The sequence below is a fragment of the Amblyraja radiata genome, chromosome 27 (genome assembly GCF_010909765.2).
Source record: "Amblyraja radiata isolate CabotCenter1 chromosome 27, sAmbRad1.1.pri, whole genome shotgun sequence".
NCBI lineage: Eukaryota > Metazoa > Chordata > Chondrichthyes > Rajiformes > Rajidae > Amblyraja > Amblyraja radiata.
Window position 1 is genome coordinate 1,165,880 of NC_045982.1, and position 26,705 is coordinate 1,192,584.

The 26,705-nt window shown below is 49.3% G+C and overlaps 1 protein-coding gene across 6 annotated transcripts in view; it reads left to right on the top strand.

Moving 5' to 3' along the window:
* LOC116988290 (proto-oncogene tyrosine-protein kinase Yrk-like) overlaps window positions 1–26,705 on the top strand; it is an 89,893-nt gene that overhangs the window by 50,630 nt on the left and 12,558 nt on the right. For 4 of the 6 annotated variants that reach the window (XM_033044855.1, XM_033044853.1, XM_033044856.1 and 1 more), the window contains 6 exons: window positions 11,067–11,327; window positions 12,573–12,672; window positions 16,567–16,665; window positions 17,634–17,737; window positions 19,073–19,222; window positions 23,304–23,468. In XM_033044855.1, the coding sequence (XP_032900746.1) occupies window positions 11,078–11,327; window positions 12,573–12,672; window positions 16,567–16,665; window positions 17,634–17,737; window positions 19,073–19,222; window positions 23,304–23,468 (868 nt within the window). In that variant the 5' untranslated portion in view covers window positions 11,067–11,077. Of the gene's footprint in view, window positions 1–2,959; window positions 3,210–11,066; window positions 11,328–12,572; window positions 12,673–16,566; window positions 16,666–17,633; window positions 17,738–19,072; window positions 19,223–23,303; window positions 23,469–24,891; window positions 25,048–26,705 lie in introns of those variants that run through there. The other 2 variants (XM_033044852.1, XM_033044850.1) reach the window with 2 other exon arrangements.

Below are 26,705 nucleotides of genomic sequence, written 5' to 3' on the forward strand. Positions count from 1 at the left end.
GCATAGAGTCTCTTGCCCAGAGTGGGGAAATCGAGAACCAGAGGACATGGGTTTAAGGTGAATTGGCTATATTTAAGAGGGAGTTAGATGTGGCCCTTGTGGCTAAAGGGATCAGGGGGTATGGAGAGAAGGCAGGTACAGGATACTGAGTTGGTTGATCATCCATGATCATATTGAATGGCGGTGCAGGCTCGAAGGGCCGAATGGCCTACTCCTGCACCTATTTTCTATGTTTCTATGAGGGGGGAAAGATTTGATAGAAACCTCAAGTTTTTGACACAAAGGATGCAACGAGCTGCTGGAGGATGTAGTTGAGGCAGGTTAACATTTAAGGGACAATTGGACAGGGGAATGAAGATGACAGGTTTTGAGGGCTATGGGCCAAACACGGGCAGGTGGGATTAGTGTAGGTGGGACATGTCGGCCAGGGTGGGCAAGCTGGGCTGAGGGGCCTGTTTCCACACTGTACGACTATGATTCTGCGATGATGAGATTACAATGCAAGATCTCACTAGAGGCCTTATAATAATAAGTAGAAACAAGGAACGGCAGGTGCTGGTTTACAAAAGAAGAGACAGTGTGCTGGAGTAACTCAGCGGGTCAGGCAGCATCTGTGGAGAACATGGATAGGTGACGTTTCACAGAGTGCTGGAGTAACTCAGTGGGTGCAGCAGCATCTATGGCGCTAAGGAAATAGGCAACGTTTTGGGTCGAAACCCGTAAGGGTTTCGGCCCGAAACGTTGCCTATTTCCAGAAGGATTTCGGCCCAAAACGTTGCCTATTTCCTTCGCTCCATAGATGCTGCTGCACCATAACTCAGTGGGTCAGGCAGCATCTGTGGAGAACATGGATAGGTGACGTTTCACAGAGTGCTGGAGTAACTCAGCGGGTCAGGCAGCATCTGTGGAGAACATGGATAGGTGACGTTTCACAGATGGGGTCCCTTCTTCAGGCCGTCATCAGCAGTTCCTTGGTCCTTTGTATCTATGGTAAGTTTTTTGTTTGCATTGAATGCAAGAAAGGAATTCTGATGCAGTTGATCCATTTGACAATGAAGTACCATTGAAGTCCAGGTAACATCTTCTGCAGGTACACAAAAATGCTGGAGAAACTCAGCGGGTGCAGCAGCATCTATGGAGCGAAGGAAATAGGCAACGTTTCGGCCCGAAAGGAAAGGAAAGGAAAGGTTTAGAAGGATACTAGACCAAGTGCAGACCCGTTGGGTCTGTTCCTAATTTGCTCCTTTTACCCCTTAACCACCCTATCTACTGACGCATAGCCCCCAACTTGCAGTCACATCTAGAGAGAGGGGGGGGGGGGTAGAGAGTGAGGGCAGAGAGAGAAGGGGCAGAGACATAGAGAGAGACAGAGACACAGAGAGAGGGGGAAGAGGGAGAGGGGGGTGGAGAGGAGGAGAAGAGGGAGGGTGGGTGAGGGGGGAAAAGGTGGGGGAGGGGGGAGGAGAGAGGGGGGAGGGGAAGAGGGGGAGAGAGAGGGTGTGCTGAGAGGGGGGGGTGAGGTGAGGGGAGGGGAGAGGTGGGGAGCAGGGAGGGTGGAAGGAAGGGGGTAGGGGTGTGTGGAGGGGAGGGGGGTTTAGGTGAGGGACAGTGGGGGAGGGGATGGAGGAGGGGAGAAAAAGAGGGGAGAGAGAGGGGGGGACGAGGAGAGGAGGGAGGGGGAGAGGGAGGGGGAGAGGGAGGGGGAGGGGGAGGGGGAGGGGGAGAGGGAGGGGGGGAGAGGAGAAGGGGGGGGAGGGGGAGAGAGAGAGAAGAGAGAGGGATAGGGAGAGAGAGAGAGAGGATGGGAGAGAGAGAGAGTGCCTTTTTACTTCAACCCAAACCCAAACAACCATTTGCAGGCAGTGCTTTTTTACCTCTAACCATATTTTCATTTTCAAACCAAATTAAGGGTACTCACAGTGCTGTAGACATTTGTTCAGTGTCATTCAGAGCTCTGATTGAGGCACACCACTTGCAGAGACTGATTGAGGCACACCACTTCCTGGTTTTATAGTCCCTCCCCCTCCCTCCAGCAGGGGCAGCAGAGAGAATGGGGAATTTTGTAAAAACATTAATATCTCTGTCAATTTTCATCGACGGGAAAAATCCTTGGCACTCATGCGGCGGAGGGGGGCTCTGAGCGAGGTGGCCAAAAATGACGGCCGTAGGTGGCGGCGTTCTCTCGGAAATCTCAGCACAGATGGCCCAAACCGGTCAAGAACAGACTTTTAGTAATATAGATAGATGGGCCGAGGTGGGACTGGTGCAGATGGGGCATCTGGGATGTTATGGGCAAGTCGGGCCGAAGGGCCTTTTCCCGTGATGTATGACTCTAGGACCACTATGGGCACTGTGGCAGAGTTGCTGCCTCACAGCACCACAAACCTGGTTCGATCCTGACTACGGGTGCTGTCTCTACGGAGTTTGTACATTCTTCCCCGTGACCTGTGTGGGTTTTCTCCAGGTGCTCCGGTTTCCTCCCACACTCCAAAGACGTGCAGGTTTGAAGGTTAATTGGCTTGGGTAAAACTGTAAATTGTCTCTATTGTGTAGGAGGGTGTGAGTGTGCGGGGATCGCTGGACGGAACGGACTCGATGGGCCGAAGGGCCCGTTTCTGCGCTGTATCTCTATAGCTAAAGACTCCATAGCGGCCAAATGATCACTTTTGCCATTAGTTTGGTGTTGATCTGTGATCTGTCTCAATGCGCTTGTCCAGTCAAGGCCAGTCGGGGAACAGGAACCTCACTCACTAAACTGCAACCCTTTATGTAATCTGTTAAACTGAGGAAATAGCTTTGACTGTGGACAATAGAGATGCTGGAGGCATCTGTGTCCCTGACCCCAAGCAGATTGTGCTGCTCTTCCTGCAGGTCCATGTGGGACTGGCAGGCAGTGAAACTCAGCGAGCAGTGCAATGTGTGTGTGTGTGTCTCTGTGTGTGTGTGTGGAGCTGCAGGACTCGACCAGTGCAGCTGTTTCCTGCCCTCAGTCTCACAGAGGAGAGAGAGTTTCACCGTCCGCTCTCGTGGTCAGTATTCCTTCCTCGCTGCGGGCCGCCGACTGGAGACGGGCACTGGTTACACTTGGGGGATCATGGAGGGGGGACTCTCCCAGTGACCACGGGCTCCAAACACCCAGCCTGCAACCTGTCCCAGTCGGGCAGCGATGTGCAGGGGCACTGACCACTTGACTGGGAGCTGTCTGTGGGGTGAGTACATCGACCTTAATCCTCCACCTCTTGCTGCCCAAACCCAGCTCAATCTGCAATGAAGTGGGTTAAATTATCCACGTCCCACTCTCCCTCTCCCTCTCCCCCTCCCTCCCCCCTCTCGATGGTAAAACTGAAGACATCCACAAAATGCTGGAGTAACTCAGCGGGACAGGCAGCTTCTCTGGAGGGAAGGAATGGGTGACGTTTCGGGTCGAGACCCTTCTTGACACTGTAAACCTGCTCTGAGTTAGTGACCATTTTAATCACAATCATTTTGTTGAGAATTTCGAGCAAGGTTTGTATTCTTCCTGTACAGGAAGGACGTTTAGGCTTTGGCATAAAAATAAGTTGACCAGAATGTTGCCGGCTGCACGTTGAACAGACAGGGCGTCACGGTGGCGCAGCGGGTAGAGCTGCTGCCTCACAGCGCCAGAGACCCGGGTTCAATCCTGGCTACGGGCGCTGCCTGTACGGAGTTTGCACGTTCTCCCCGTGACCGCGTGGGTTTTCTCCGGGTGCTCCGGTTTCCTTCCACACTCCAATTTAGTTTAATTAGCTTTGTCCTAGTGTGTAAGATAGTGCTAGTATACGGGGCGATCGTTGGTCGGCACGGACTCGATGGGCCGAAGGGCCTGTACCTCTAAATGCTAAACTAAAGACTCAAGTTACCTTAAAAATTAACAAAGGTTTGTATCTTCTGCATACAGAATATTTTGAGAGTAAAGAAAGTGGTCATAAGGAATAGGAGTAGAATTAGGCCATTCGGCCCATCAAGTCAATTCTGCCATTCAATCATGGCTGATCTATCTCTCCTTCCTAACCCCATTCTCCTGCCTTCTCCCCATAACCTCTGACACCCGTACTAATCAAGAATCCATCTATCTCCGCCTTAAAAATATCCATTGACTTGGCCTCCACAGCCGTCTGTGGCAATGAATTCCACAGATTCACCACCCTCTGACTGAATACATTTCTCCTCATCCCCTTCCTAAAAGAACCTCCTATAATTCTGCGTCTGTGACCTCTAGTCCTAGACTCTCCCGCTAGTGGAAATGTCTCAGTAGTCGACGCCTGCATCTTTTTAATTGAAGAGACCTCGCTGAAGTTGGTGTTGAACTGAAGATTTATACTTCCTTGGTGGACCTTGTGTCCACTGGTAGTCGGCTTCAGATTCTGGCTCGTACACTCCTGATATTTCTCCATTTCTAGACTGCCTTCTTAAACATTACTGTTGCCACCTCCTTATAAAGATGTGTCATATTTTAAGTTCACCAACACAGTCTGGTGAGGGAGTCGAGGTGTTGGCTGATTGGGGATGATCAGCCACGATCACAGTGAATGGCGGTGCTGGCTCGAAGGGCCGAATGGCCTACTCCTGCACCTATTGTCTACTGTCTATTGGCGAGCTTTCTTGACTGGAGCTGTTAATGTGGTTAGCCCAGGTCAGATTGTTGGTGGTATTAACGCTGGGGTGATCTTGAGTCTTGTAAGGAAGTCCGGCATTTCCCCAACGTCTCTTGCCGAGCCCTGCAGATGCTTACAGTTTACACTTTACAGTTGAGGTTATTGTCACGTTTAGCGTTGGCTGGTGTAGGCGTTGGGGCAAAGGGCCTGTTTCCACACTGTATCACTCTACGACTACTGAGGCAGAGTGCAAAGCTTTTGTTGCATGCTATCCAGTCAGCGGAAAGACAATACATGATTACAATCGAGCCGTTTACAGTGTACAGATACATGATAAGGGAATAACGGTTAGTGCAAGGTAAAGCCCGATATCATACTTAAAGTAAGAAATGTTGCTGAAGGAGTAGAGATTTTAAAGTGTGGGACGATTGTAATATGTGATTGTAGACCTGCTTAGACACAACATGCTGGAGCAACTCAGCGGGACAGGCAGCATCTCTGGAGAGAGGGGATGGGTGATGTTTCGTGTTGAGACCTGTGGTGTATATTATATAAATGGTGTTAAACATAGAAACATAGAAAATAGGTGCAGGAGTAGGCCATTCGGCCCTTCGAGCCTGCACCGCCATTCAATATGATCATGGCTGATCATCCAACTCAGTATCCTGTACCTACCTTCTCTCCATACCCCCTGATCCCTTTAGCCACAAGGGCCACATCTAACTCCCTCTTAAATATAGCCAATGAACTGGCCTCAACTAAACTTCTGTGGCAGAGAATTCCACAGATTCACCACTCTCTGTGTAAAAAATGTTTTTCTCATCTCGGTCCTAAAAGATTTCCCCCTTATCCTTAAACTGTGACCCCTTGTTCTGGACTTCCCCAACATCGGGAACAATCTTCCTGTATCTAGCCTGTCCAACCCCTTAAGAATTTTGTACGTTTCTATAAGATCCCCCCTCAATCTTCTAAATTCTAGCGAGTACAAGCGAGTGTTACCTGCCTCCAGGTTAAAGGGGGAGCAGTGTGATGTATGTGATATAATTAGCATATGTGATGTCTTGTGCGAGGGGACGCATGCGCTGGGGGGACACTGGGAATGAAGAAGCGTGATAGTTTACTCCCGCATCCGAGTGTTATTTTAAGTCAGTTGCAAGCACCGAAATACACAACGAGACCCTTCTTCAGACTGATTATGGATAAGGGAACGAGGGATATAGGCGGTGATGTAGAGAGATAAAGAACAATGAATGAAATATTTGTAAAAGAGTAACAATGATGAAGGAAACGGGCCATTGTTTGCTGCAAGATCTGTTTCTGAGTCCAGCGCAGATATTGCCGCCTGCGTTGGGCGTTTTTAGTTGTTTAAATTTGCTAAATAAGCAAAAAGGGTCTGGGTTTAAAGCATTAATTGGTGGTTGTCTAATTGAAGAGTACATCAAGTCTCTGATACACTCTGTGAAGGATGGGTGGAGAATATGTTTGGGTCATTTTGCTGAATTGGTACAGTGGATATTTTGCTCTCTCTACACCAAGGCAGCACGGTGGCGAAGCGCGAGAGACCAGGGTTTGATCCTGACTACGGGTGCTGTCTGTACGGAGTTTGCACGTTCTCCCCATGACCTGTCTTGGTTTTTCTCCGAGATCTTCGGTTTCCTCCCACACTCCAAAGACGTGCAGGTTTGTAGGTAAATTGGCTTCGGGTATAAGTGTAAATTGTCCCTAGTGTGTGTAGGATAGTGTTAGTGTGCGGGGATCGCTGGTTGGTGCAGACCCAGTGGGCCGAAGGGCCTGTTTCCGTGCTGTAACACAAAACTAAACTAAAAGTCTTTGCCTGAGCCCCGTGATATAACCCCACACTCCCTGAACCTGCCAAGATTATTTATAAAACAGAGAAACAAGGAACTGCAGATGCTGGATAGACACAATGTGCTAGAGGAACCCAGCAGGTCAGGCAGCATCTCTGGAGAGAAAGGATGGGTGATGTTTCATAGTCTGAAAGATCCCAACCCGAAACGTCACCTATCCTTTTTCTCCAGAAGGCTATGGGGCAAACGCGGGCAGGTGGGCATAGTGTAGATGGGGCATGTTGGTCAGCATGGGCAAGATGGGCCGAAGGGTCTGTTTCTATGCTGTATAACACTTTGACTCCAGAAATGCTGCCTGACCCGCTGAGTTACTCCGGCACTTTGTGTCTGTCTATATTTTTTATTGATAAAATAATTTCTTCTTCTTTAGAGAATTCAGTCGAGTTTGGTGTTTGTTTGTTTCATGTTTCCATCAGACCCCGCGCAAACATTATTTCTGAAGCTGCATTGCCATCATCCACGGATTGCAGGTTTAGCTTTGAGCCGGCCCTGTCTCTCTGCTACAACAGTTGGCATTCCTGCTGGATGCCAGTGAATCCTTGTGTGCATCCCGCAATAAATTAACAAGCAATTAAAAATATTCCTTCCATGCAGAGCCTTCAGTTGTTCAAAGGTTGTTGCCCAGATTTTTGTTGCCGCCTCACGGTCTGCCCGACACTGCGTGAGTCTGCGATCCACAGTCAGTGTTGGCCTGACCCGCTGAGTTACTCCAGCACTCTGTGAAACGTCACCTATCCATGTTCTCCACAGATGCTGCCTGACCCGCTGAGTTACTCCAGCACTCTGTGAAACGTCACCTATCCATGTTCTCCACAGATGCTGCCTGACCCGCTGAGTTACTCCAGCACTCTGTGAAACTTCACCTATCCATGTTCTCCATAGATGCTGCCTGACCCGCTGAGTTACTCCAGCACTCTGTGAAACGTCACCTATCCATGTTCTCCATAGATGCTGCCTGACCCACTGAGTTATGGTGCAGCAGCATCTATGGAGCGAAGGAAATAGGCAACGTTTCGGGCCGAAATCCTTCTGGAAATAGGCAACGTTTCGGTTTCGACCCAAAACGTTGCCTATTTCCTTAGCGCCATAGATGCTGCCTGACCCGCTGAGTTACTCCAGCACTCTGTGAAACGTCACCTATCCATGTTCTCCACAGATGCTGCTGCACCCACTGAGTTACTCCAGCACTCTGTGAAACGTCACCTATCCATGTTCTCCACAGATGCTGCCTGACCCGCTGAGTTACTGAGTTATGCATATATTCATGTGACTGACTGACTCTGTGGCGTTATGTTCCCGACACAAGGAGAGGGAGGGACGACTGCCTCTCGCTGCCGTGACGTGTGTGTAGGGGAGGGGAAGTCAGCGCTTGCGGCCGTTACAGCTGCTCGCCCTCCAGGAAAGGAAACGAGAATAGATTTGACAATGGTTGTGTCATGTGGACAGAGAGTCACACAGCCGCCTGCTACAGTTCCCTGCACTGCAGTAGCTGATCGGTGATGGGGAGAACATCACAAGAAAACTCAAGGCTGGCTAAGTGTAACTTTCCAATAACTTAGAGCCAAAAGCAACAAACTGCTGAAGGAACTCAGCGGGTCAGGAAACATCTGTGGGGGAAATGAACAGATGACGTTACAGGTCACGACCCTTCTTCAGACCATAACCATAGGAGCTGGGAGCAGAATTATGCCATTCGGCCCATTAAGTCTACTCTGCCATTCACACATAGATGATCTATCTTTCCCTCTCAACTCCATTCTCCTGCCTTCTCCCCATAACCCCTGACACCCGTACTAAGCAAAAATCTATCTGTCTCTGCCTTAGAATTATCCATTGATTTAGCCGTTTGTGGAAATGAATTCGACAGATGGGCTGAAGGGCCTGTTGCCGCTCTGTGTGACTCTATGAGTCTATCTGAGTTAGTCTTGTTCTGGGGAGAGTGATGTTCAGATGGAGAGCCCAGACATTGATGGCAGCTCATTGTGTTAGAGTTCTCTCTCAGAGCGTGAGATTGGGAGAGGGGAGAAGAGGGAGTGGCCGGAGTGAGACTGGGCCTCTATCCTTCCCCAATGTTCAGAAGCTTCTGCGCCCTGTTCCAGATTGATCTGGGTGTTTGTTGATTCTGCCGTTGATTATGGGCTGGTCAGTACTGTAGTGGACCAGCAGTGGAAGGACATGAACTAGTTTAGTTTAGATTAGAAATACAGCACGGAAACATCGAGTCCGCACCGACCAGCGATCCCCGCACACTAACACTATCCTACACACACTAGGGACAGTTTACACATACACCAAGTCAAATAACCTACAAACCTGCACGTCTGTGGAGTGTGGGGAGAAACCGGAGATCCCGGAGAAAACCCACGCAGGTCATCGGGAGACGTGCAAACTCCGTACAGACAGCACCCGCAGTTGGGATGAAACTCAGGTCTCTGGCGCCGTGAGGCAGCAACTCTACCGCTGCGCCACCGTGACGCTCCATGTTGTAATGAAGGACTGGTCGGGTACATGGATAGGACGGGTCGGGGGGGCTAGGGGCTAAGTTGCAGACTAGCCCAGAATGGCCACAACTGCCCCTCAAGTATCCTCAGGAGTCGGTCTGAAGAAAGGTCTCGACCTGAAAAGTCACCTATCCACGTTCTCCACAGATGCTGCCTGACCCGCTGAGTTACTCCAGCACTCTGTGTCCATCTTCGGTTTAAACCAGCATCTGCAGTTCCCTCCTTCTCTCTACGACTCTTATTTTCCTGTCGTCTGGAGTGTTTTAGTGGCTTGTATTTTGAAGAGAGGGATAGAGGATTGGTTCACATCACCGCTGGATTGTGGGCATGTGATTGGGAAGCTGCTCCAGTTTAATGTTGGCTGTTATACGGTCAGGCAGGTCTCAGCGCTTTTACTGATTACCTTTGAGCGCCTGGGACTATTATTGCTGAGGGTTTGCTCGGAAGGTTAAACGGTTTCTGCAGAGTCTACGGTGGATATGTACACATTTCATCTGCAGAAGGAGCCAAACTTTTCCACTCCTGTTTCTTGTCTCCTTAGAGTTTGCGTTTAGTTTATTGTCACGTGTACCGAGGTACGGTGAAAAGCTTCTGTTGCGTGCTAACCAGTCAGCGGAAAGACAACACATGATTACTATCGAGCCGTCCACAGTGTACAGATACAGGATAAAGGGAATAACGTTTAGTGCAAGGTAAAGCCAGTAAAGTCTGATCAAGGATAGTGCGAGGGTCTCCAATGAGGTAGATAGTAGTTCAGGACCGCTCTCTGGTTGTGGTAGGATGGATCAGCTGCCTGATAACAGCTGGGAAGAAACTGTCCTTGAATCTGGAGGTGTGCGATTCCTAGTAAATTGTTGTTGTTATTGATGTTAACACATGTTTATCCCGGACTTCAGTTAAAATTCAGGGCAGCACAGTTGCCTCAATGAGAAAGACTCGGGATTCGGTCCTGACTACAGGTGCTGTCTGTGTGGAGTTTGTATGTTCTTCTTGTGAACTGCGTGGGTTTTCTCCGGGTGCTCCGGTTCCCTCCCACACTCCAAAGATGTACAGGTTTATACATTTATTGGCTTTGTAAAAATTGTAAATTGTCCCTAGTGTGTGTAGGATAGTATTAGTGTGCGGGGATCGCTGGCTGGCCTGGGCTCGGTGGGCCGAAGGGCCTGTTTCTGCGTCTCGAAACAAAGCTAAACTAACCAAAGCTAATACAGCGCGGAAACAGGCCCTTCGGCCCACCGAGTCCAGGCCAGCCAGCGATCCCCGCACACTAACACTATCCTACACACACTGGGGCCAATTTACACATACACTAAGCTAGTTAGCCAACAAACCTGTATGTCTTGGCATGTTGGCCTTCATAACGAGAGGATTTCAGTATAGGAGCAAAGAGGTCCCTCTGCAGTTGAATAGGGCTCTGGTGAGACCACACCTGGAGTACTGTGTGCAGTTTTGGTCTCCCAATTTGAGGAAGGACATCCTTGTGATTGAGGCAGTGCAGCGTAGGTTCACCAGATTGATCCCTGGGATGGCGGGACTGTCATATGAGGAAAGATTGAAAAGACTAGGCTTGTATTCACTGGAGTTTAGAAGGATGAGGGGGTCTCTTATAGAAACGTATAAAATTAGAAAAGGATTGGACAAGCTAGATGCAGGAAAAATGTTCCCAATGTTGAGCGAGTCCAGAACCAGGGGCTACAGTCTTAGAATAAAGGGGAGGTCATTTAAGACTGAGGTGAGAAAAAACTTTTTCAGTTGTGAATTTATGGAATTCCCTGCCACAGAGGGCAGTGGAGGCCAAGTCACTGGACGGATTTAATAGAGAGTTAGATAGAGCTCTAGGGGCTAGTGGAGTCAAGGGATATGGGGAGAAGGCAGGCACGGGTTATTGATAGGGGACGATCAGCCATGATCACAATGAATCGCGGTGCTGGCTCGAAGGGCTGAATGGCCTCCTCCTGCACCTATTGTCTATGTTTCGATGTTTACTCCTATAAATGGTGAACTTGTGTCTGCATGGGCCAGACGTCTGGCAGGGCAGACTAGACACAGACGTGTAACACACTCTCTCCTCTGTGACACAGACTGCTGGACGATGGGTTGCGTGCACTGCAAGGAGAAGGGATCGGCCAAATCGCAAGCCAACGACGGCGATGGGTTCTTCAAACAGAACGCCAACCCTCGCTATGGGCCCGAGCCCACCAGCCAAGCCCCCACCGCCATCTTCAACCGGATCCCCGACTTCAACACCTTCCACGAGAGCGCCAACACCGCCCTCAGCCCCTTCGGCGGCTCACTCGGCTACCTCAGCGGCTCGATGCCCACCCGAGCTGGCGTGGTCCCAGGTGAGACCCTCACCCTGCATTACACTGCACACCTGAGCTAAGGTGGTCCCAGGTGAGACCCTCACACTGCATTACACTACACACCTGAGCTGGGGTAGTCCCAGGTGAGACCCTCACCCTGCATTACACTGCACACCTGAGCTAAGGTGGTCCCAGGTGAGACCCTCACACTGCATTACACTGCACACCTGAGCTAAGGTGGTCCCAGGTGAGACCCTCACCCTACATTACACCGCACACCTGAGCTAAGGTGGTCTCAGGTGAGACCCTCACCCTGCATTAAATTGCACACCTGTGGTGGTCCCAGGTGAGACCCTCACCCTGCATTACACTGCACACCTGAGCTAAGGTGGTCTCAGGTGAGACCGTGTATTACATTGCCCACCAATGGGGTTTTTTTTACAAAAATGTATTCAATCAATGATTGCAATAATATATACAATCTCCTCAGCGATGGGCGTAGTCCTGATCTCCCAACCTACCTCAATGCTCAAAAAGACACAGAGTGCTGGAGTAACTCAGCGGGTCAGGCAGCATCTGTGGAGAACATGGATAGGTGACGTTTCACAGAGTGCTGGAGTAACTCAGCGGGTCAGGCAGCATCTGTGGAGAACATGGATAGGTGACGTTTCACAGAGTGCTGGAGTAACTCAGCGGGTCAGGCAGCATCTGTGGAGAACATGGATAGGTGACGTTTCACAGAGTGCTGGAGTAACTCAGCGGGTGCAGCAGCATCTATGGAGCTAAGGAAATAGGCAACGTTTCGGGTCGAAACCCTTCCGGGTTTCGGCCCGAAACGTTGCCTATTTCCAGAAGGGTTTCGGCCCGAAACGTTGCCTATTTCCTTAGCTCCACAGATGCTGCTGCACCATAACTCAGCGGGTCAGGCAGCATCTGTGGAGAACATGGATAGGTGACGTTTCACAGAGTGCTGGAGTAACTCAGCGGGTCAGGCAGCATCTGTGGAGAACATGGATAGGTGACGTTTCACAGAGTGCTGGAGTAACTCAGCGGGTCAGGCAGCATCTGTGGAGAACATGGATAGGTGACGTTTCACAGAGTGCTGGAGTAACTCAGCGGGTCAGGCAGCATCTGTGGAGAACATGGATAGGTGACGTTTCGGGTTGGGACCGTTCTTTAGTCTCAAGGCTGGTGAATGTTTTGAGCAGAAATATCAGTGAGTGTTTTCTTTGTGATTTTACGCGTGGATGCGGTGGTCAGTAACGTCAGTGTTTGTTACCGCAGGAGGAGTGACGCTGTTTGTCGCCTTGTACGACTATGATGCCAGGACAGAAGATGACCTGACCTTCAGGAAAGGGGAGAAGTTTCACATCATCAACAGCTCGTGAGTAGAAACTGCAGGAACGGTGGCAGAGAAAGCACGGCAACCACAAGCCATCATCAGATGGGCCCCCCGACACGAAACGTTGTCTGTCCATTCCCTCCACAGATGCTGCCTGACCCGCTGAGTTACTCCAGCACTCTGTGTCTATCTTCGGTTTGTACCAGCACCTCCAGTTCCTTCCTACACAAACCACTGAAGGAAAAGTCTGTTTCCACGCTGTAAATTTTAAAAGATATTTCCAGTGAGATTTGAGTTTCATCCACTGATCTAATGCTCTGGGTTTTGCTGTAACCCATAAGAATGTGATGTCACATACAGGACCCTGAGCCTGGTGTAGTGGCTGTTTACTGCATCTGCAGTTCCTTCCGACACTTTCTGCATTTAATAGATTTCTATCCCAGACATGTAATGGAGGCAGCTTCTAAAGTAAGTTAGACACAAAATGCTGGAGTAAATCTGCGGGACAGGCAGCGTCTCTGGATAGAGGGTCGATGTTTCGGGTCGAGACTCTTCTTCAGACTGAGAGTCAGGGAAGAGGGAGACTCGGAGATAATCAGTCTGAAGAAGGGTCTCGACCCGACACGCCACCCATTCCTTCTCTCCACAGATGCTGCCTGTCCCGCTGAGATACTCCGGTCTATCTTCGATTTTAAACCAGCATCTGCAGTTCCTTCATACACATGTTATTTATCAGTGTTTGTTTAAAACGTGGTCATTGCCTGCCCTCTAGTGGCTGGAATTGCTCTCCTCATTGATGATCAAAACCACTGCGGGCGGCTCAGAGGAAAGCGCTCCAGAGGGCCATTGACAACGCCCAGAGGGTTGCCGGCTGCCCTCTCCTTACCTTGGAGGACTTACACAGTTCCCGCTGCATCAAAAAATCCCAGAGTATTATAAAGGACATTCCCCACCCCGGACACTCCCTGTTTGAACTGTTGCCGTCAGGCAGACGGTACAGATTTACAAGGACAAGGACAAACAGACTTAAAAACAGTTTTTACCCCACTGCTATAAAGGCACTAAATGTAGCCGCCAAGGAACGCAGGTGCGATACATACTAAGGGACTGTGGTACACTGTGAAATCCACAGAAGGATGTAGGGCTGGGTGTTTATGCGTGCTATTTTCATGATATTTATTTTAGTTGTTTATCTTTTTTTAATATTTCACCTTGTATGTATCGTTAGCTTTTAGAAATGTTTGAATGGTGCACTGACTGGCTGACATTTATAAATATTGTTGTTCATGGTTGATGTTACAATGACAACAAAGAAACTATTCTATTCTAAGAATTAGTTGCAACCAACTATAAAACGCAGGGACAAAACCTGCAGATGTTGGTTTACATTGAAGACAGACACAAAATGCTGGAGTAACGCAGCGGGACAGGCAGCATCTGTGGAGAAAAAGGAATGGGTGACGTTTCGGGTCGAGACCCTTCTTCAGACCGGTTAGGGATAAGGGAAACGAGAGATATAGACGGTGATGTGGAGAGATAAAGAACAATGAATGAAAGATACGTTAAAAAAAAGTTAAGATGGTAAAGGAAACATTGTTAGATGTTTAAGAAGGAACTGCAGATGCTGGAAAATCTAAGGTAGACAAAAGTGCTGGAGAGACTCAGCGGGTGCAGCAGCATCTATGGAGCGAAGGAAATAGGCAACGTTTCGGGCCGAAACCCTTCCGGGTTTCAGCCCGAAACGTTGCCTATTTCCTTCAGGGTTTCGGCCCGAAACGTTGCCTATTTCCTTCGCTCCATAGATGCTGCTGCACCCGCTGAGTTTCTTCAGTTAGCTGTTTGTTGGGTGAAAATGAGAAGCTGGTGCGACTTGGGTGGGGGAGGGATGGAGAGAGAGAGGGAATGCCGGGGCTACCAGAAGTTTGATGAATCAATATTCATACCACTGTAAGCTGCCCTAGCGAAATATGAGACGCTGTTCCTCCAATCTGGAGGAATCCACCCTAATGATTGTTAACCAAAGCACTAAATGCTGGAGTAACACAACGGCTCAGGCAGCATCTGTGGAGAAAACGGATGGGTGAAGAGTCTCGACCCGAATCATCACTCATCCGTTTTCTCTAGAGATGCTGCCTGACCCACTGAGTTACTTTGCGTCTATCTTCAGATCACCAGAGATTGTTAGCAGGAAAGGCGTACGGGTTTGTACATATTAATTGGCTTGGTATAAATTTAAAAAAATTGTCCCTAGTATGTGTGGTGTAGTATGAATGTGCAGGGATCGTTGGTCGGTGTGGAATCGACGGGCCGAATGGCCTGTTTCTCCACTGCATCTCTGAACTGCAGATGCTGGTTTAAACCGAAGGTAGACACAAAAAGCTGGAGTAACTCAGCGGGACAGGCAGCATCTCTGGAGAGAAGGAATGGGTGACGTTTCGGATTGAGATCCCTTCCCTGTTGCAGTTTGTGGTGTCGCCTGCAGATGGCAGTGATGGTCCAGTTATCCCTGTGTGTTGGGTGCAAGCACAGTATCTACAGTGACATCTATCCCCACATCCAGTGATGTACTTCAACGTTTAATAACTTATAGAAATACAAGCAGGCGTTTATCTTTGACAAACATGACTTCATATAATAACCAATAACTGACTGAGCAAAAGACAAATAGGAAATAGATCGGGTGGATGTACAGAGTCTCTTGCCCAGAGTAGGGGAATCGAGAACCAGAGGACTCAGGTTTAAGGTGAGAGAGGGCAGATTTAATGGAACCTGAAGAGCAATGTTATTTCACTCAGAGCGTGGTGGATGGAACGAGCTGCTAGAGGAGGTAGTTGAGGCAGCAGGTACAATCGCAACATTTAAAATATACCTGGACAGGTACAGGGATAGGAAAGGCTTAGGGGGATATGGGCCAAACGGGGCCAGGTGGGGCATCTTGGTTGGCATGAACTAGTTGGGCCGAAGGGTCTGTTTCCGTGTTGTATGAATCTATGACTTGGCCTCCATAGCCCTCTGTGGCAATGAATTCCACAGATTCACCGCCCTCTGACTAAAGAAATTCCTCCTCATCTCCATTCTCAACTCAGCGGGTTGGGCAGTACCTCTGTAGAACGGGAACAGGTGATGTTTTAGGTCAGGACCCTTCTATAGACGTACTGGACCCAGCTGTTATCAGGCAACTAAACCGTTTCCTCACCAACTAGAGAGCAGTCCTGAACTACTATCCACCTCATTGGAGACCCTCGGGCTATCCTTGATTGGACGTTGCTGGCTTTATCTTGCACTAAACATTATTCCTTTATCCTGTATCTGTACACTGTGGACGGCTCGATTGTAATCATGTATTGTCTTTCCGCTGACTGGTTAGCGCGCAACAAAAGCTTTTCACTGTACCTCGGTACACGTGACAATAAACTAAACTCAACTCAGTTACTGCCTTACACCACGGAGATTCCCCCTGATGTTTCAGAATAAGACCATGGCTTTCTTGAGAAAACAAAACAAAGATTGATTTGGAAGTTGAAAAATGTAAAAAATTGCAGATTCATTTAGATGCGCAAAATGATTTTCCATTCAGTCCAGTCTATTGTCACGTGCACTGAGGTACAGTGGAAAGCTTCTGTTGTGTACTAACTAGTTGGAAATGTCACCAAGTAGCCACTTCTCCTTGGCTTGCTGGTGATTTGCTGCAACAGGCAATAAACTATGGTCTGCATAAGTGGTGAGCAGGAGCTGACTGTTGCTGGCTGTCGGGGCGAACAGAGTCAGGGGATACGGGGAGAAGGCAGGAACGGGGAACTGATTGTGGATGATCAGCCATGATCACATTGAATGGCGGTGCTGGCTCGAAGGGCCGAATGGCCTCATACTCCTGCACCTATTGTCTGTGTTTCTATGTGACGGTGATGATCAGGCTGTGCTTTGTTTGTGTTGCAGGGAAGGAGATTGGTGGGAAGCTCGTTCACTGACCACTGGCCAGACCGGCTACATCCCCAGCAACTATGTGGCCCCAGTGGACTCCATCCAGGCTGAGGAGTAGGTCACCGCCACCGGTCACCGGTCACTATTCACCGCTCACCGCTCACTGGTCACCCCACCGTAACGAGACCTTCACCGTGGCCGATAGCAGCAAGCACTGACCGCTTCAGCCTGTGGTTTAGATGGACGCACACACACGTACATGTACACACACACACAGACATGCACACGCACACATACGCGAACACACATACACGTTCACAGACACATGCACACGCACGCAGGCGCACGCACGCGCGCACACACGAGCACGCACACACACGCACACACACGTACATGTACACACACACACGTACATGTACACACACACACATACACGCACACACACACACGAGCACGCACCCACACACATACATGCACACACACACACACACACACGTACATGCACACACACACATAATAATAATAATAATGGATGGGATTTATATAGCGCCTTTCTAATATTCAAGGCGCTTTACATCACATTATTCATTCACTCCTCAGTCACACTCGGTGGTGGTAAGCTACTTCTGTAGCCACAGCTGCCCTGGGGCAGACTGACGGAAGCGTGGCTGCCAATCTGCGCCTACGGCCCCTCCGACCACCACCAATCACTCACACACATTCACACACATTCACACACAGGCAAAGGTGGGTGAAGTGTCTTGCCCAAGGACACAACGACAGTATGCACTCCAAGCGGGATTCGAACCGGCTACCTTCCGGTTGCCAGCCGAACACTTAGCCCATTGTGCCATCTGTCGTTCCATATACATATACACGCACACACACACACACACACGAGCACACACCCACACACATACATGTACACACACACGTACATACTCTGCCTTGTGTCCAAACACTGTGATTAGATACACTCGTTCTCTCTCTGCCCTCGCTGCCCCCGCCGTTACTAACCCTCTTCCCCACCCCGGCACCAGCCGTGTTTGACCTGTGTCTGTGTTTGTCTCTCCCCGCTACAGATGGTACTTTGGGAAGATGGGGCGCAAGGATGCCGAGAGGCTGCTGCTGTGTCCGGGGAACCCCAGGGGAACATTCCTGATTCGGGAGAGCGAGACCACAAAGGGTGAGGCCGGGATCCGGGAATCTTTTCCGCAGAGCGCGGTTAGAGATGCACTTACACAGGGACAGATACAGAGATACAGAGCGGAAACAGGCCCTTCGGCCCACCGAGTCCATGCTGACCAGCGATCCCCGCACACTCACACTATCCTACACACACTGGGGACAATTTACACAAACACCAAGCCTAACGTACAAACCCGCAACATATAAAATTATAAAAGGACTGGACAAGCTCGATGCAGGAAAAATGTTCCCAACGTTGAGCGAGTCCAGAACCAGGGGCCACAGTCTTAGAATAAAGGGGAGATCATTTAAGACTGAGGTGAGAAAAAACCTCTTCACCCAGACAGTTGTGAAGTTGTGGAATTCCCTGCCACAGAGGGCAGTGGAGGCCAAGTCACTGGATGGATTTAAGAGAGAGTTAGATAGAGCTCTAGGGGCTAGTGGAGTCAAGGGATATGGGGAGAAGGCAGGCACGGGTTATTGATAGGGGACGATCAGTCATGATCACAATGAATGGCGGTGCTGGCTCGAAGGGCCGAATGGCCTCCTCATGCACCTATTTTCTATTTTCTATGTTTCTATATACGTGTGTGTCGGGATTAAACGGCCCACCACATCGTGGGAAATAACAGATCGCAAAGAGACAGTGAAGCCATCACCCGCCCCTTCACTGAGTGAGACACAAAAAGCTGGAGTAACTCAGCGGGTCAGGCAGCATCTCTGGAGAGATGGTACAGGAAGGGATGCTGCCTGACCCACGGAGTTACTCCAGCTTTTTGTGTCTATCTTTAGTTCAAACCATCATCTGCAGTTCCTTCCCACGCACTCCCTTCACTCACCGGTCTCTTTCTTCAAACAAAAATACATTTATTCAATTATTTACACGAATAATATTTACAAAAACAAACTATACCAGCAGAATAAAACAAAGTTAAATTGAAATAAATCTAACTGGTCCTCGACCCGAAACGTCGACTATTCCTTCGCTCCATAGATGCTGCCTCATCCGCTGAGTTTCTCCAGCGTTTTTGTCCACCTAAAGTGAAGTGAAGGAGTTTATGAAGGAACTGCAGATGCTGGAAAAATCGAAGGTAGACAAAAATGCTGGAGTAACTCAGCGGGTGAGGCAGCATCTATGGGGCGATGGAAATAGGTGACGTTTCAGGTCGAGACCCTTCTTCAGGCTGAGGTCGGTGGGTGGGGGGGGGGGGTGGGGGGAGAAGAAAGGCAGAGGCAGAGACAGTGGGCTGTGGGAGAGCTGGGAAGGGGAGGGGAAGGAAGGAGAAAGCAAGGACTACCTGAAATTGAACTGAAGGTGTGTTTGTTTGCCCAGGTGCGTACTCGCTGTCCATCCGGGACTGGGACGAGGTGAAAGCGGACCATGTCAAACACTACAAGGTGCGCAAACTGGACAACGGTGGGTATTACATCACCACTCGAGCCCAGTTTGAGACGGTGCAGCAGCTGGTTCATCATTACACAGGTACGTGCCACATCTGGGGGTCGTGCAGTGGTTACAGGTCGCCACCCTGGTGTAGATGATGATGACACCTGTACCTGTACAGGTGATGCTCACCTGGTGATGGTCACCTGTTACCCAGCCAAAGAGTCGAAAAGAGTTACACAAAAGAGTTGCCGGCAGAGTTACATAGAGCACTGATCCCATCCTAGTTCCCCCCCCCCCCTCTCCCCTCCACCTCTATACTGGATCCCCCTTTGTTCTCGACCCCCCCCCCCGCACCCCCCACATATCCCTTCTACCCCAGCCTGACCTCGAGGGACCCCCCACCCAGTTTATTGTCACGTGTGCTGAGGTACAGTGAAAAGCTTTGACAGTGAAAAGACTATCCAGTCAGCGGAAGGATTCTACAGGATTACAATCGAGCCGTCCACAGTGTGCAGGTATCAGGTTTGGTGCAAGATAAAGCCCGATTAAAGATACTCCGAGGGGTCCCCAATGAGGTGGAGGGGGGGGGGGGGGGGTCAGGACCCCTCTCTAGTTGGTGTATCTGTACACTGTTAATGTCTCGATTGTAATTATGTATAGTCTTTCCGCTGACAGGTCAGCACGCAACAGAAGCTTTTCACTGTACCTCGGTACACGGGACTATAAACTAAACTCAGCCATATTGAACATATCACCCCAATCTGGATGAAGTGCTGAGTCCAACCCAATCCTTTCATTGCCATATACACCGTCTCATCCCGACACTTGCACCATCGTGTTGGTGAAATGTCCCTGGGCTAACCCAGGAACAAGGAACCGCAGATGCTGCTTTCCACAAAAAGACACAGAGTTCTGGAGTAACTCAGCAGGTCAAGCAGCACCTCTTTATCCAGAGGGTGGTGAATCTTTGCTGTGGGGGCCAAGTCAAAGGATATTTTTAAGGCAGACGTAGATAGATTCTTGATTAGTGCGGGTGTCAGGGGTTGTGGGGAGAAGGCAGGAGAATGGGGTTAGGAGGGCGAGATAGATCGGCCATAATTGAATGACGGAGTAGACTTGATGGGCCGAATGGCCTAATTCTGCTCCTATCACTAATGAACTTATGAGAATAGGTGTAAGTGACGTAATCAGTCGCTGACTCAGCGAAGGTAGACAAAAGTGCTGGAGAAACTCAGCGGGTGCAGCAGCATCTATGGAGCGAAGGAAATAGGCAACGTTGCCTATTTCCTTCAGGGTTTCGACCCGAAACGTTGCCTATTCCCTTCGCTCCACAGATGCTGCTGCACCCGCTGAGTTTCTCCAGCACTTTTGTCTACCTTCGATTTTCCAGCATCTGCAGTTCCTTCTTAAACACGCTGACTCAGCGAAGATCTTCAATCCACCTTCAACAAGCCGAGGGCAATTGGGATTTCTTCCTTCACGATCATTATCAATCCATTACACCTCCCATTTGATTGTGTATTGAATTCCCCCAGCCAGTAGAGAAGGCATTTGTACGCTTGCACCATTACCTGTACGGCAGGAGTTAGAATTGGTGAAGAAGTGGAGTTTTATTCTATTGCTTATTGATATGAAATGCATTGAAATGAATCGCAAATGTTAGAATAATTTTTGAAGTCCTGACCGCATGGTTTGTTTCCCTGATTGATAATAAACCTTCCACACTGCAGTGCCTGCTTGCAATAGTCGCTGCTCTTGGTGTTGGAATCCTTTCTCTGCAGAATGGGACAGTGTCTGTATCTCTGTGGTCAGCTGGGTAACAGGGGGACATGTTGACCTGGAGACTGGCACGGTGGCACAGCGGGTAGAGTTATAGAGTTTAGAAGGATGAGAGGGATTCTTATTGAAACATACAGGATTATTAAGGGATTGGACACGCTGGAAGCAGGAAACGTGTTCCCGATGTTGGGGGAGTCCAGAACCAGGGGCCACAGTTTAAGAATAAGGGGTCGGACATTTAGAACGGAGACGAGGAAAAACCTTTTCACTCAGAGAGTTGTGAATCTGTGGAATTCTCTGCCTCAGGCCAGTTCTCTGGACACTTACAAGAGAGAGTTAGATAGACCTCTTAAATAGCGGAGCCAGGGGATATGAGGAGAAGGCAGGAACGGGGTACTGATTGGGGATGATCGGCCATGATCACATTGAATGGCTGGTGGTGCAGGCTTGAAGGGCCGAATGCCCTACTCCTGCGCCTATTGTCTATTGTCTATGGACTCGGTGGGCCGAAGGGCCTGTTTCTGCGCTGCACCTCTAAACTAAGCTAAACATCGAATGCTTCTCAGACATCAGCTTGCGATCTATTACGTATAATTTTCAATCTTCTTCTTCTTGCGTGTGGCGTGCACAGCCTAAAGTTGCACGTCAACTTGTTCTATTTGATCTGTTTGTTTGTGCACGTCGGGTTGATTGCATTCGTCGAAACAGGGCGGACCACGTGAAGGTTGCAATCTCCCACCCCCTCCATTTTCGATGACAGGCCTATTTATATCGATTAAAAAACATTTTAAACAGAATTGGGAAACTACACTCAGGAATGCCTAACAAGAGAGATTTAATTCAATAGACAATAGGTGCAGGAGTAGGCCATTCGGCCCTTCGAGCCAGCACCGCCATTCGATGTGATCATGGCTAATCATCCCTACTTAAGATAGACACAGAGTGCTGGAGTAACTCAGCAGGTCAGGCAGCATCTGTGGAGAACATGGATAGGTGATGTTTCACAGAGTGCTGGAGTAACTCAGCGGGTGCAGGCAGCATCTATGGAGCTAAGGAAATAGGCAACGTTTTGGGTCGAAACCCTTCCGGGTTTCGGCCCGAAACGTTGCCTATTTCCAGAAGGGTTTCGGCTCGAAATGTTGCCTATTTCCTTAGCTCCATAGATGCTGCTGCACCATAACTCAGCGGGTCAGGCAGCATCTGTGGAGAACATGGATAGGTGACGTTTTGGGTCGGGAACCTTCTTCAGACTCCCACTCCTTGGTTTCAGACACTGGAACATTCTGCAGGTGTTATGTTTATGTTTTGTTCTGTGGTGACATTTTGGGGAAAACTGGGGTGTTGCTTCTCTTGGTGAAGATGCTGCACTCGGCTACAATCTGATCAAACCCAGCCGGTAGTGTTTGGAACATCGGTACCGGTAAAGGACCTGCAACTTTACTCACCAATGTAAACAACAACAAGCTTCACCTCTAAATATTCCGCTCCTTCAATGTGAACATTTATTTCCCCTCTTTTATTGCAGCATTGTGGTAAATGTTGTCCCAGGGTCGGCACGGTGGTGCAGCGGGTAGAGCTGCTGCCTCACAGCGTCAGGGACCCGGGTTCCATCCTGACTACACGGGGCTGTCTGTACGGAGTGTGCACTTTCTCCCCGTGACCTCGTGGGTTTTCTCCGGGTGCTCCGGTTCCTAAAGATGTGCAAGTTTGTACTTCTGTAAATTGTCCCTAGTGTGTAGGGTAGTGTTAGTGTACGGGGTAATGGCTGGGCGGTACGGGCTCGATGGGCCGAAGGGCCTGTTTCCGGGTGAGTGTTTTCGGTACATGCCCCAGGATGGGAGGGTTTGTTTGATTGAAAGATACAGCATGGGAACACGAAGCCCACGCCAACCATCAATCACCCGTCCACACACTAGTTCCATACTATCCCACTTTCTCATCCACTCCCCACACACTATGGAGGATTTACAGAGGGGCCGATTAACCTACAAACCCGCACGACTTTGGGACATGGGGGGAAACCAGGGCACCTGGAGGAAACCCACACAGTCACAGGGAGAACGTGCAAACTCCGCACACGCAGTCAGCACCCTAGATTAGGATCGAACCAGGCCCAGTGTGGCTGCTGGTATAGCCATGACCTCACAATGCCAGAGATCCCAACCGAACCCATGTATCTGGGGCTGTGAGGCAGCAGCTCTACCCGCTGTGATAGAATGGCAGAGCAGACTTGATGGGCCGAATGGTCTAATTCTGCTCCTATCACTTATGAACCCGTGTGTCGCCCATTGAAGGGACTTGGTTCCACGGATGTCAGTGTTGTATGATTAACTCTCTCTCTCTCTTTCTCTCTCTCTCTGCGCTCTCTGCTCTTGCCGCTGGTGGGCTCTCACCGTAGACCGTGCGGCCGGTCTGTGCTGCCGCCTGGTGGTGCCGTGCCACAAGGGAATGCCAAAACTAGCCGACCTCTCCGTCAAAACCAAAGACGTGTGGGAGATCCCTCGCGAGTCTCTGCAGCTGATCAAGAAGCTGGGCAACGGGCAGTTTGGGGAAGTGTGGATGGGTAGGAGCTGAGTGGAGATGGACTTGCAGAAGCTGCAGGGCCCAGAGCCCAGACCCATGGCCATCAATGGTCACTCACATCTCACGCCACAACTCAGAGCCTCATCTCATCCACTGCCTCCTGGTGAACCACACACACATTGTTCTCTGAAACTGGTTCCAACTGTGGGTTTGGACAATCGGAGACTACAAATTAATTTGTCCTCAGATGGGTCAACGTCGGGAGAATTGGGACTGAGTCTATTTGTTTGGAATTATGAGCAGTGATCACATTTCCATCTCCCATCCAAAAACATCTGTTTAATTCCTGCCAGCCTTGAATATTCAGACATGGAACATAGGACAGCACAGCACAGGAACAGGCCCTTCGGCCCACAATGTCCGTGCCCGAACATGATGCCAATTTAAAATACTCTCCTTGGCGCAGAGAAGATTTATGAGGATGTTGCCGGGACTTGAGGGGCCTGAGCTACAGGGAGAGGTTGTATAGGCTGGGACTCTACTCCTTGGAGCGCAGGAGGATGAGGGGTGATCTTATAGAGGTGTACAACATCATGCCAGGAATAGATCGAGTGAACGCACAGAGTCTCTTGCCCAGAGTAGGGGAATCGAGGACTAGAGGACATAGGTTTGAGGTGAGGGGGGGAAGATTTAAAAATCATTTTTTCACAAAGGATGGAACGAGCTGCCGGTGGAGTATAAACATGTATGAGGGGCATAGATAGGGTAGACAGTCACAACCTTTTACCAGCATGGAAATAGAGGGCATAACTTTAGGGCAAGGTTTAAAGGAGATGTGGGTACCAAAGAGGCAGATACAATAGTGGCATTAGAGAGGCTTTGAAGAGGCAGGTGTATATACAGGGGCTGGAGCATTGTGGATTAGGCACAGGTAGATAAGAGATGGTCCTGGCATCATGTGTAGGAAGGAACTGAAGATCCTGGTTTAAAACAAAGATAGACACAAAAAGCTGGAGTAACTCAGCGGGTCAGGCAGCATCTCTGGAGAGAAGGAATGGGTGACCTATAGATAATAGACAATAGGTGCAGGAGTAGGCCATTCGGCCCGTCGAGACCCTTCTTCAGACTGGTCAGGGATAAGGGAAACGAGAGATATAGTTGGTGATGTAGAGAGATGAAGAGCAATGAATGAAAGATAGATTGGGAGCGCAGGAGGCTTGGCATCATGTTCAGCACAGACCTTGTGGGCCGAAGGGCCTGATTTTGTGCTGTGTTCATCTGTCTTCTATGTCCCCAAATGTATTTAATCCTCCAAGCCTGACTGGTGATGTCACTGGAGTTACCAAAGCGAGAAGAATGTGTGAAACCAAGGATGTCAGTGGCTGCAGCATCTGCAAGTCCGAATGACACTAATGCATGTGAACCTGTTTACATTCTACCTCCATTGCATCCATTCCCTGCAGATCATACTGATGGTTTGTGTCAAGTACTAACCAAGGTTTGTCCCAATGAGATCCCACAGACGTTGGGACTAGGGAGAGATGCATGGGAGATAAATCGACAATCCCTGAGCCTGGACAAAAAGCTTGGCCAGGGATGTTTCGGAGACGTGTTTATGGGTAAGGTGATGAATCATTTTTTCCACGATATTATCTGTAAATAAGGCTGATCAAATAAGGAGAAGGCTTAACAGTGCTGGGCCTGTACTCACTGGAGTTTAGAAGGTTGAGGGGGGGGACCTCATTGCAACTTATAGACTAATGAAAGGCCTGGATAGAGTGGATGTGGAGAGGATGTTTCCACTGGTGGGAGAGTCTAGGAGCAGAGGTCACAGCCTCAGAATTAAATGGAGCTCTTCTAGAAAGGAGATGAGGAGGAATTCCTATAGTCAGAGGGTGGTGAATCTGTGGAACTCATTGCCACAGAGGGCTGTGGAGGCCAAGTCAGTGGACATTTTTAGGGCAGAGATAGACAAGTTCCTGATTAGAATGGGTGTCAAGGGTTAAGGGTAGAAGGCAGGAAAAATGGAATTAGGAGGCAGAGATCTGCCATGATTGAATATTGGAGTGGACTCGATGGGCTGAATGGCCTAATACTACTATAACTTGTAAACTTGTGTTGGAAGAAGTAGGAGTTACAAGGATGGGTTGGTCATTGAATTTTGAGATCGTAAGCGGTGAGTTCAGTTGAGTTTAGTTTATTGTCACGTGTACCGAGGTACAGTGAAAAGCTTCTGTTGCGTGCTATCCAGTCAGCGGAAAGACAACACATGATTACAATCGAGCCGTTTACAGTGTACAGATACATGACAAGGGAATAACGTTTAGTGCAAGGTAAAGCCAGCAAAGTCCAATCAAGGATAGTCCGAGGGTCACCAATGAGGTAGATAGTAGTTCAGGACCGCTCTCTGGTTGTGGTAGGATGGTTCAGTTGCCTGATAACAGCTGGGAAGAAACTGTCCCTGAACCTGGAGGTGTGCGTTTTCACACTTCTGTACCTCTTGCCTGATGGGAGAGGGGAGAAGAGGGAGTGGCCGGGGTGCGACTGGTCCTTGATGATGCTGCTGGCCTTGCCGAGGCAGCGTGAGGTGTAGATGGAGTCAGGTTGGTTTGTGTGATGGTCTGGGCTGCGTCCACAATTCTCTGCAATTCGATCGTTGTCAAACCATCAGTATATATTAACCCGTTAACCATTCACTGCATGGTTTAATTTCCATTTAATTTCACAACTGTATTAGCCCTCTCCTATTTAGTCTAATTGTATATAGATGAGATCTCCCTCGCCTGGGCCCATGGTCAGCTCTTGGATTAATAACAAAATCACGCTCCATTTATACAGGGATCCTGAGTTCAAACGGCAGCAATAGACAGTGGCACAAACCCAGTAGCAATTTAATGAAACTGTCAACTTGCTAAATCGCAAAGAACAGATGTCATAATGAGGCCATGAAATTAATAACTCGCAGACAATAACATTCAGAGTGAAGTGCGTATTTAGATTCGATGCTTTGAGCTTAAAGTATTTAGTGCATCAGAAGGAGAAGGTTCTGTTTGATTCTCTGATTGATCCACAGAGAGGTGTTGAGAATGTGATATGACTCAGAGTTTATAAATTGATATTGCAGCTCCCCCCTCCCCCTCCCCCCGCCCCCTTTGTCCAAAGTGGGTGGTCTCGGCAAGATTAAAATTTGGGGCGTCACGGTGGTGCAGCCTCACAGCGCCAGAGACCCGGGTTCGATCCTGACTACGGGTGCTGTCTGTGTGGAGTTTGCACGTTC